At 37.3% G+C, this 12,539-nt stretch overlaps 1 protein-coding gene across 1 annotated transcript in view; it reads right to left on the minus strand.

Moving 5' to 3' along the window:
• Nucleotides 1-4,181: 4,181 nt before the first annotated feature.
• LOC123701235 (rho GTPase-activating protein Graf-like) overlaps nucleotides 4,182-12,539 on the minus strand; it is a 39,543-nt gene continuing 31,185 nt past the window's right edge. The window contains exons 13-14 of the mRNA XM_045648638.1: nucleotides 4,879-4,921; nucleotides 4,182-4,664 (exon numbers count right to left, since the gene is read on the minus strand). Of these exons, the coding sequence (XP_045504594.1) occupies nucleotides 4,245-4,664; nucleotides 4,879-4,921 (463 nt within the window). The 3' untranslated portion in view covers nucleotides 4,182-4,244. The remainder of the gene's footprint in view (nucleotides 4,665-4,878; nucleotides 4,922-12,539) is intronic.

Raw genomic sequence — 12,539 nt, forward strand, 5'->3', positions numbered from 1 at the left:
TGTGATTATTAATATTATGATGAAATCATTTATTCATATGTACATTCAAAATAATTGCGATTATTAAATCTGATGTAATTATTTGTTCATAAAACTCCACTGGATTTTTTCCTTTGGGGTCATAATATGAAACAGCAAGTTTATTTCGATACAGTAAATACTAGAGACGAACTAATCGCTAGGATTGAATCCACAGCACAAGCGATTCGCCAGGATCCTCGTATACTCAGAAAGGCAACAAAACAAGTGGCTGCTAGAGCCACAATGTGTTTAATACGGGGTGGTGGTCACTTTGAGCAGTTCATGTAAATTGTAATTCCTTGTTAACCTTATTATTAAAAACAATCATGAAACTTAAATTTTCGTTTCATTTATCTTCTTCGCTATACTTAATTTCTCATTGCGCTTTCGAAGGGGTCTATGCGAGTTGTAATAACTTTTAAAATACTTGACTTAGAGTAGAAATTTAAACACTAATTTGTAGATAAACTCAAAACCTATTACTTAAAAAAATACAAAAAAATGATATCTCAAGCAGCTAGTTTTTGTAATAATTTAAGAAAACCAAAAATTGTATTAAAATTAATGTATTTTTTATAACTTTGTCATTTAATTACTGATTCGAAACAATTCAATATCGATTATTTTAGTATTAATTTTAGTAGAATATCTAATTACCTATTGAAAAGTAAAAAAATCAGGTCTGTAGGATGTCTAGAACTCGTAATTTGGGTACTTTAATAGACAAAGGCAAAAAACTCGACTAAAAATTTTTAAATAGCTCTGTCTTGGAGGGGGTGAGGTTAGCACCCCCAATATGGGGTGTTTTTATCGATAAAATTGTTAATAGAATCCGACCTTAAAATATAGTCACTACCCTTTTGGACACATTGTATAATTAGAGATATTGCACTGCTAAATATTATTTACGTGGACAATTTATTTTTGGATGTTCTTAATTGTATATTTTATCATTTAACTAAGTAATGCATTCGCATTGGGATGTACATTGTACAATCTGATTAGAAAATAATGAGGACAACATATGCATAGCTTTGATTTTAATTCAACAGATACAATTAATACAATCTTTCTGAAATATTGTTTCCTTCTGGGATTTCAATGTAGATTTACATCCGTAGACGGAACAGTTTGTGCGCGCCATAATAGAATTTGTAAGTACCTATGTATAATAAAATTATTACACAAAAAATAGGACTGCGTCGTCCTTTCGCGATAGGTAAAGCAATCTCAGCCACAGAGCAAGACGTAATTGATCTCAGCGTGATTGCCTTACGCGGCCCGCGTCGCCCGACCCCCGCCAGTTCCCCTCCGTTTCTCTGCACATGTACATTCGTCGGTCGTCGCCTCAGTCGTCGCACTACTGTAGGAAATATGGTAATACTTGTATACGTAGGATATTATTATTAGTCTGTGGTAATACTGTGAACTAATCACGTATAGTTTGGAAATAAGTAGTTTTTTTACAAAGTTCTTCCAATCTATACAACAGTAGTACACAAATACTCGCGTATACTTTGTAGTGAAGTAAGTAAGAATAGCGGACTAATCGTGTATGTTTTGGAGTAAGCGCGGCGTCTTTCCATTGCTCGTGGTTATATTATTGTATTGCTGTTTTTAAATCTTAGCTTACCTTTTTTATTCCATTTTACTGAATCAATAATAATCAAGAAGAATAAAATTAGATAGATATAGCTGTGTACAAGTCTTTGATTACCTATATACATATTTAATATTTCGTTCAAACGTAAGTGATGTAGTTAGTATATTTAATTATTTAGTTATATTTTGAGTAGATCGTGTATAGTTCAGAACGAAGACGGAAGCATCCGCGTTACAAAGTATACGCGATCAGTACGCAAAATTCGTGTATACATATATTGTAATCACAGACTTAAAAACAGCATTACAATATATACACGAGCAGTTTCCTATGGTTGCATTCTGGCTATGTTTAGATTGGAAAGACTTTGTTGTCAGTCCGTCTGTCTTACAAGACCAAAGAGACGCGTAGAGGTAGCTAGTTAAAATTATGTTGAAAACTTAAATGTACGGTCCCTTAAAGCTGTGAAAAACTTATAAGCCAACGCAATCAAAAGATACAGCCGTTATGTATGCCGCAAATTTCGACATTCAAACAAACTTTACTAACTTTATTAAAATACTTTTTTGTGCACCACAGAGAGAAGTACAAATAAGGATACAATACAATTAATAAAAGAGCACAACAGGCGGTCTTATCGCTCAGACAGCGATCTCTTCCAGACAACCTGGTGGACAAGGAGACGCAGTGCATTCACAGGGGAATCAAAACCTATAGGGTACCGACTTCCGGTGAAAACAGAATCTTGAAATTTGGTTAAAAGCAACGTCTAATAGCACAGATAAAGAAAAATTGCTTCATGCATATCTGTGGACATGATTACAGCTTGGTCCAATATAATTATTATTTGCTTTTTGACAGCTTCACGCCTATGGAGGTTTGTATTGTCTATGTTAAAATGTCATACAAATAATTATTGTACTTCATGGACAGGCCCCGCCCACTTAGTGATGTCACACCCCGGACACTCCATACAAAATTATAGTTTTGACAGTCACACTGTAGAGACTGCAAATGTGTGTGTAAACTCTTTATGGTTGGCACATTTGTGACTAGCGTAAAAAAAAATTCGCGTTTTTCTGATGAAATACATCCGTAAACAGCACAATATCTAACCATTTTCTACGAAAAACGATAATCACAAATCCAAAATATAAAATTGCTTTAAGTCAATTTGATTAATGTTGTCAATCTTCGTTGCGTTTCGTCTAAAGACGTCGTTGGTATCGTCCTTGCGGGGAAATGGGTACCATAACATGTCTGATCGTGCGGGGTGAGGTAAGTGTTTAATTTTGGCGGGAGGCGGAGAGTGTCCGTTCTGTAGCGTTTAGCTACTATTATGTATTCTGTGGTGATGTCTACACAGAATTAGAATAGAATAGAAAACACTTTATTGCACACAAAAACAAAATTTACAGAAACGATATTACTTATATAATAAATGTACAATTTGGCAATGATTATTTAATGATGGGTCGATAGATTATAATAATCGATAGAAATACTCTGTAAAATATATCCGATACATAAAAACTCTTCTATTCTATTATGTTATAAAATTTAAACATAAAGACAACCAAATTGTAAGATAGGAACTAATGAATATATATTATATATAGGTACTTATATTAGTTTAGTTTAGTTTTAACATAAAATGCTTAGATATGTGGTCCTATTATTACTTACATATCTCATTTAAGTACGTTTACGTTGTTATTATTATTTACGTACGATTCGATTTATCTTTATGTTATGTGAATGTCATCTACAAATCTGACGTATTCGGTATAATTTACAGTTGTGTTCTCTTTTCCTAAAATTGTTACTGAAATACGAGGTCAAGTTTATTCTTAAGAAATCTCAATTCCTTTTTATCCCGTAAATCCTAATACTATCAGAAAAAATCATGCATATACCCTATTGCACAGTTTGAATATGTTTGTCTCTAATAGCTTCTAAACACTAGTCCATAAGTGTAAGTAGGTATGTGTATTTGTCGGTTTATGTGTATGTTCGTAAATGTAACTCATAAATAATTATAAGTCAACTGATGTCGTTTTAGTTGTTGGGTTCTGGGTATGCTCCAGCTTAGTGGGAGTTTCGTCCAAATCGATATACTAGTTTTTAAGATAACTATACCTAATTTTCACAAAAAGGCATTACATAAGGTTTTGGACTCATTAGTTATTCTATTTATGAACAGTTTTCATCATATTAATTCAAAAATAAAACGACGAAATAAATTAGTAATACATTTTATTCATATATTATGATATATTATCTTATAATACAAATCCTCAGTCGGAACTTTCACAAAGTATATTTGGTACAAAAGTCACAACATAATAAAGTATAAATAGTTATAATAGTAACAAATCTTATTTACAATGTACAAAATATACAAACAGTAGAAAAATATCAACAAGTAGGCCTACGATATGATATTTGGTGTGGGAATGTCGGGCGGCGTCTCTCGGGCTCGGGGCGCGGGCGGGGCGCGGGCAGGGCGCCGGTGGGGCGCGGTGAGGGCGCGGGGCGCCGGTGGGGCGCGGTGAGGGCGCGGGGCGCCGGTGGGGCGCGGTCAGGGCGCGGGGCGCGGGCGGGCGCGCTCGGGCGGCGCTCACGGCAGCGGCTCCACGTAGTTCTCGGGCACGAGGCCGCTCTTGCCGTTGAGCGAGCCGCGCAGCCAGCCCGGCTCGCCCGACGGGCACACGTTGGTGATGATCTGGTTGGGCTCGAACGACAGCTCGCCCTCGCTCTCGCCCAGGCAGGCGTACAGCGTGCGCACGCGCGCGGCGGTCGCTCCCAGGGGGCCCGCCGGCCCGCCGGGGGGGCCCGCCGGCCCGCCGTTGGCGCGCAGCGGGCCGCGCGGCGGCGGCGACGCGCTGTGGCTGGACACCGACTCGGAGCTGCTGCTGCACGGCGCGGCGGGCGCGAAGTGCTGCAGCAGCTGGTGGTGGAGCGGCGCGTAGGCGGCGGGCGGGCCGGCCGCCACCACGCCCGCGCCGCACGACACTAGCCCGCCTCTCTCCAGCGCGCTCTGCGATTCAAACATTACGATTGATATGAGTGTGTGCGAAAACTTAGCGACCGACTTTTCGGCGAATGTACACGTTTAAACTTTATAAAATAGAACTATATACTATGTTTTATACGTTTGGCTAGTGATAAAATCGGTCCGATCGTTTTAAAGATAAGTGAGAAAAATCAGACGAAAGAAGGTATGTTTAAACTTAAAGTAAACATTCACTTACGATATCATTTCTGGCAGTGACGGGTAACGCTGAGGGGGATGTTCTGTAACAAAATAAGATCATATCAAATAAGATATTATAGTCGTCGGAGAATAAGATATCGGTAGTGAAACTTGATTTATTTTTTCCGTAATTTTTTTATCAATGTCTAAATCTATACGATGTAAATTTTATCGGCTAATCGGCTACTGAATTGAAATAAAAAAGGAACAGCTGTTCGCTATTATTATATCGCCGCCTCATTCATACAACATATACCTACGAATTATTTAATATGTTAAACATACGCTCATATAAAGTAAGCTCGTCAGTTTTATTATAATAGTAAGTATTTGTTACTAGTTACATATCAAATATTTACCTACAAATATTATTTTATAATCAGCTTTAGCTGAAGAGCTTATTTGAACGAGCTTATTTATTTATTTAACACATTATTATGCAAGAATATAATTACATAAATGTTACAAAAACATATAAAATAAAAGCACAAAGGGCGGCACTATGCAGTGATCTCTGCCAGTCAACCACGGGGAGAAAGGTAAAAAAGCGAAATATGGTACAAAATAAAAACATTTTAGAATTAGGTGTATATAATGTAATTAAACGCGACATATATCATAAATAAATACTTAATAAACTAAAATATAATTTGATACACCTTAAGATAAAACATAAATCTCAATCACTAGTCACTACTCTTAATCCAATTCAAAAATTGTCTTTAGTTAATACCTATTACCTACCTATGTAGAGAAAGGATTTTTATTATTATTTATCATAGCGGAGCATCAATGAAAAATGTTGGGTAAATGGAAAAAAAAACTATTGAGAGCAGACTAAGTTTAGTCTTGTCTTGTACAAATTGTGTGAACCTAAAAATACCAACCCCGCAATAACAAATCCAGATAGGCAAATAATCATTTTGTCACTGAGCACGTCACAACAACACAACACAAACTCGGGCAGGGTTCCGGAAAGCGGCCGCGCGGCACACGGTTCCAGGTGAACTGTAAGAGACACACTTTGCGCGCGGTATTTATGTGCGGAGAGCGCGCGCGAGCACGTGCGTGCGGCACCTGCGCCCCGCTCCCCCTCCCGCACCGCACACACCCCGCCCGCAGCCGCACACACTCGCAAGGCTTCGCGCGCACATGGCGAATTCCTTATCGTGATTGTTTTGTTGGAAGAGGTGAGGTTCAACAGCCTATCAGCAGGTGGTCGCGAACTAGTTAAACGATGTACACTGCCTTATTTAAATCTATGTTACTTTTCTTATTATCTATTTTAATTTCATGATCAACATTGTTAAAATTCATACCTACTCAAAGCATAGAGCCCATTAGAATTATAAAGGAATGCTAATTAATTAGAAAATCCAAAAGTGCAAGTCTCATAGCAATTCCTCAATTTTTACAAAAAAAAGCATGAGCCGAGCACACGTGCCAGAAGTGAAACTTCATTGGCAAGATTCAAAGATCGTCCTGGATCCTTGGCAAGGAGTAAGGCGACGATTTTGGTCGATAACGTGATGGTATTGCTGTGGTATTGCCAAATGCCATGACGCGACCTTGAAATTTTACTACCTTTTATAAGAAGTTTTACTACAAAAATAAAGATTTACTACAAATATTTTAAACAAGCCTTATTTACGTAATATATGTATAGTTTAGATATACAATCGATAAGTAGATTTTAGTTTTTGCTAATTAAAATTAAGACCGCTATCTTCGACAGGAAATAAAGGGCATTAAAACTTTCTGGCATATATACAGGGTGGCCCGTTTACAGTGGTCTAAAAATTTTTTTCAGCTTGAGAGCATCATGAGTAATCATTTAAAACAAACTTTAGTTAAGCGAAAACTTATGGTTTAGAAATTATGATTTTTTTTAAATAATCCGGAGTTTCAATGTTTTTGACACAAAACTACTCTGTTATGAAAACTACTGGACCGAATTGAATGAAATTTGGTATAGGTATAGCGCAATAACCTACCTATCGCACTATAGGCTCATCTTGTGTAAATAATTACGCTGCATTTTTTTATTTTAACTTTTTCTGTAGTTTTTTGAATTTCTCGGCAAAATGTCGATTTTTCGAAAAAATCCTGTGAAAAAAAAATGTACCACCAAGGTTTTGCTGGTACTGCTAAAAACTTCCTTAACATAAGGTTATTCTTTACACAAAAAATCATAGTTGTGTTGGTTTGGTGAATCAATAAAACAACATAAATATTAATTAACATATTGTTTATTTTTAACAAAAGGTTTTCGAAATGCCGTCCGCCAACAAACCTTTTATTAAGATTTAAATCTAAAAGCTAAATAACAAAAAAAAAAAAACTCAATAAATTGACATTAGAATAAAGTAAAGTTATCTTGGCTAGCAGGTTAAAATTTTATTTCATTCATTTTAACTTTTATAGCCATGTGAATACTGATTTGTAACGACTTTTATGGCAATAAATGGTTCTTTAATCAAAAATTGGCCGTTCCAAATGATTAAAATTGAATTATGGTAAATTTCGTAATTTTTCGATTTTCATGTGTTCATGCACATGATATTGTTTTTGAAGATGTTACAATCGAAGGACAACTATGATTTTTTGTATAAAGAATAACCTTATGTTAAGGAAGTTTTTAGCAGTAGGTACCAGCAAAACCTTGGTGGTACATTTTTTTTTTCACAGGATTTTTTCGAAAAATCGACATTTTGCCGAGAGATTCAAAAAACTACAGAAAAAGTTAAAATAAAAAAATGCAATTGATTAACACAAGATGAGCCTATAGCGCGATAGGTAGGTTATTGCGCTATACCTATACCAAATTTCATTCAATTCGGTCCAGTAGTTTTCATAACAGAGTAGTTTTGTGTCAAAAACATTGAAACTCCGGATTATTTAAAAAAAATTCATAATTTCTAAACCATAAGTTTTCGCTTAACTAATGTTTGTTTTAAATGATTACTCATGATGCTCTCAAGCTGAAAAAAATTATTGGACCACTGTAAACGGGCCACCCTGTATATATATATATAATAATAATCTACCAGGGAGTGATTATTTGGAGATGATATTATGCATATAGACACGTAATAAGTCTATTTTTAGTGTTTGTCGTTGTACTCATAAGTGAATATTTACCTCCAAATACCTATCTCGGTAATGTGACGCTTTAGGGTATTATGTTATTGGAAATTTTTGTTCGTCTATGTATCCTCTATCCATACATACCACTTTAATCGTGCGCCGCGATTTTGAAAAAAAATAAAAATGGCGGCGGGTCGATATGCCAGCGTCCATACAAAAAGTTTGAAACCCCTTTATATAATACCGAATAAAAAAAAATAATTCAATTAGTTGAGTTTTTCGCGTGTTACCATGACCACGCCGGTTTTCATACATATATACAAACGGACAGGTACAAAATATTTTTTTAACATTATTTTTTATATTTAAAGAGCAATAATATGTGTTTTAAAAATGGCATGAGTGTTGAAACTATTTTCTTCTGTCAATGATGTGTAAAATAATTGTACGAGTGCGATAGAAACTTTTCAGTTATCGAGCATGTACCATGCTCGATGTTTTCAGTAGACAAATTTAGTTCAAAATCACTTTACATATTTCTGTTAGCGTTAGGCGATAGTAGAGCACTAAGTGAACGCTTCCCGAGGCGTGCAAAAATTAAAGAAAATACATAGGTATTTCAAAGATGCAGGCTTCGTAACGTTGTATTTGAATTTATACAGAATTAAATAGAATTATGATCAAAAGGTAACACTTTTGATTTAATATTTTCAAAAAGAAGTTCGAGTATTTCTCAGTAGTATTTCTAGAGGCCGGACTTGAAAAATGTGATCAAACCTATTTATTATTACATTCTAAAAGCTATATTCTTGAAATACCTTAACGTAGACAGCGTTCAACTGCTGTCTTTGTTAAAATTGGACAAATGAAGCAATGCGTTATTTATTGTTTAAATTGCATGAACAATGATATAATTATATGAAGGAAGAGCATAATAATATGAAGGAAGTCTAGTTGAATAAATCGAAAAAAAATTTTGTTCAACGAATTTTATAAAAATGACTCGTCATTATCATCTTAAGATTTGTATAAAATCGTAACGATAGCGCAAAGGCCATTATCTGCGGTGCTTAAGGTTCGTGGGGCGGCTTTTTTCAGGTCGCGCGATGCGCAACATCTGCCGCGCGGAGATGCGGCCCGCGGCAGCTGCGCCCGAGGAATGCGCACCTGCCCGCACAGCGCACTGAGTGCCGTCGCATGTCTTATCTTAGTGCGGGCTGCGTACATTGCAGCGCGGCTATGGAAGGAACACTGCGCGGGAGGCGGGTGGAGCGATGTACCGCAATAATAACATGTCCTGACACGACGAGACGTTTAACTTCAACTTTCAAGATCTACATAGTGTTTTCGTATTCTGCTACACAAATTTGTGTGATCGCTTTTTGTATATAGGTAATATCAGTGATATCACTAAACAATATTGTAGTTTTACAAGATGACATGATTCACGCAACCTCGTAGTGCGCTGCAATAAGACTCATCCTTTGAGTTCTCTATCCCGAGGGTGCCTCGGCGAGGGGCAGGTGTGTCTTGCTAAAGTATCTTCCTTAACTATTACTGTCCTTACAACCTTTTTTTTTTTTTTTTTTTTTTTTTTTTTTTTTTTTTTTTTTTATTTTAACGTTGGGAAATGCATTTACGCATCCCCCTTGGCAGTTTTGCTGTCCAAGGGGGTATGTGGGACTCGCTGAAAGCCATACCCACTAAAACCCAACGGTGGCCGTCTTTCGCCCTGGGCGGCGGGGGTTAACAGCCAGGCCTTACCCCCGCCGACCGTGTGGCGACTGCCGCTTCTTCGCGGCTCATCGACGCCCGGAAGTGTGCAATGGCCGCCAATATTGAATAATATCGCCGTCCATTTCCGGACCTAACCATCTTATGACGCGAGGGGATTCAGTTTTCTTGCCGCGAGCATAACTACAGTATGCGCGTATCTACGAAAACCTCCCCCCGTGTTTTTCCCTTAGGTGTTATGTTACGGCTGGCGCTGGTCATATAGACGTCTGCGCCTACCGGGTCTGCGCCGTCGCAGAGGGTCCGCCGCTGGGTCATTTTCCCGGGCCCTCTCTGCGTCCTCCTTCCTTTTCATTACCGTCGCACAGAACGTGACGACGGTCTTCCATGAATTGTCAGTTTCGTCCGTGACCATTGCCTCTACAAGAGCTTGTAGGGTAAGCTGGGTGTCTGCTCCCAGCAGGCTCTGGAGGGACCCACGTTCGTCTGTCCAGGAAGGGCACTCCACCAGGGTGTGCAAAGCCGTATCTTGGAGGCTGCTACAGTGATGGCAGACGGGAGCTGGCTCACGACCTATCCTGTTCAGATAGCTGCCGAAGCACCCGTGCCCAGACAGAACCTGCACCAGTCGGTAGTTGATCGACCCCCATCGCCTTTCCACCCATTCTCTGAGTACTGGTCTGATTGCACTCAGAGTCCAGGCCCCCACGCAAGACGAGTCTAGTTCTCGACGCCATCGGCGAAACACCGCGTCGCGAGCTTCCCGTTTCCATTCTTGGAGTGTTTCGAGAGGCAGGTTCTCGTCTCTCCCTCTTGCCTCACTGTCCTTACAACCTTACTGATACCTACTTTTCATTCGGTTTTATCAATTTATTATTTCAGAGTGAACAGAAGCGCGTCCCATTTTAGACCACAACCTAGCTTAACATTGGAAAGCGCTTCCCTATCGACAATAAAAAAACTTATTTTGTCGCAAAAGTGTAGGACAAATTAACCATTAAATAAATATAGTCGAGTGTCCGAGTGATTGCCAATAAAACAAAGGAGCGCAAGACGCGGCTGGGGGAGGAACGAGTTCAGCGGCAATCGGCATCCAATTATTTTCGCCAAATAAGTGTGCCAGTGTGACGCGGTGGCCGGTGGGACCGACCGCCATTTGCATATCTGACGGTTTTCGAGATAGCACCGCGACTCGACCGGTTCGTTACGTAACGGGGGCGAAGTTGAAATCTCATCATTTCCACTATACATCTATAATCTTGTGCAATGTATGCAGCACGTGGGTATTTTCTTTATGTAATTTACATTTACCAAAAAAATTGAATGATCTGGCAAATATCGTATCGTACTTAAATTAAAATCTTTTTCACTTTCACCTCACCTCGTAAAGCAGGCATTATAAAAAAATTCAAATATGTATGTACATTTGGGCGAAATTTTTGGGAGAAACGTCCAATTATTTTGATTTATATAATAAGATTCTATAATAATATTATTTCCTCTCACAAAAATGTAATCTAAATTCTTCAGCAAAGAGTAAATAACTACATAATTATAAATTAAAAAATAGATTTACAATTTTTGTAAAAAAAAAAAACTAAGACCCTACCTATAAAAACACCTTATTTCAAGATGATATTATTACCATGACCATAATATAAATTATTATTTTCAAAGAGAAAATGCAGTAAAAACAATATGTTTAATAAACAACCAGGTGTTCAGCGGGCACAAACTCGATATGATAATCTATGAGCACACCTGTTCCTATACAAAATGTATTTAAATTGCCAATGCAATTAAAAGGTTTCCAAACTATTTTATGGCTCTCGAGAAGTGCGTATTTTTTGAGCTACCGTAAGTTAAAGGAAAAATAACAAACGAATGTTATTTTTTGTGTAAATCTGTCAGCTGGCGCGCGCCGGGGCTCAGGTACTATACAAGTTCGACAAAAGATTTCCCTATCTTTCAACCTTTCAAAGGGACAGATGTTCTGGGTTCATTGGAACGGAATTAAGTGTTTATGCACGTACCTTTGGAGAATCCTTAGCAATGTCCCATTCGTCTTTCGAGATAAAGCAGTTGCTTTATGGAGTTTTTGCAAAACAATTTTTACACTTAATCCATATTATAAATGGAAATACATCATTTATTAGAGTTCAATGAATAAGTAGAAACGAAACGAGTTCGACGATATTATATTATAGGTACGTCATAATACGTTGGGAATATATATTATGTATTTATGTCACAGTCAAAGCTCATTGCCGCCCTTAATCAATAAGGTTTTTGACTAATATTTGCAGTTAAAAGTAATTTTGACCAATAGCCTCAGTTTAACTGTTTTTGGCAATAAGTTGTATATAGTCTGAATAGGTAGTATATAATTTTAGGAAATGCTTTTTATTTCGATTTTTTTTTATTCGTGTGTCGGTGTTAGCCGGTTTTTTATATTATTTATCTGACCCTGCAATTTCGTCACGCCATTTTTTTCGCATTTGACGTCACACTTTTGTTAATTCATAAAATGAAAGAATTAACTATTTAGGTACAATCGATGATAAGTCATACGAGTACAAGTACATACTTAATATTTATATTACATAATATTATGTATAGATATGAACCAAATATTTATATTCCATCCATTCGATATTGACTTATTACGATAGGAACCTCAGAATGTATGAGAACAATTTTTGAAACTGTATAAATTTCCATGGTAGTGAAGTTAGCAGGGAATAGAGCTCAAATCACTCAAAGGCTATTTATTTTATTTATTAATTTACTCCTTAATACAGCTAAACGGACTTAGATACCTACTAAAATATACAAAAC

Source organism: Colias croceus, chromosome 21 (assembly GCF_905220415.1).
Source record: "Colias croceus chromosome 21, ilColCroc2.1".
NCBI lineage: Eukaryota > Metazoa > Arthropoda > Insecta > Lepidoptera > Pieridae > Colias > Colias croceus.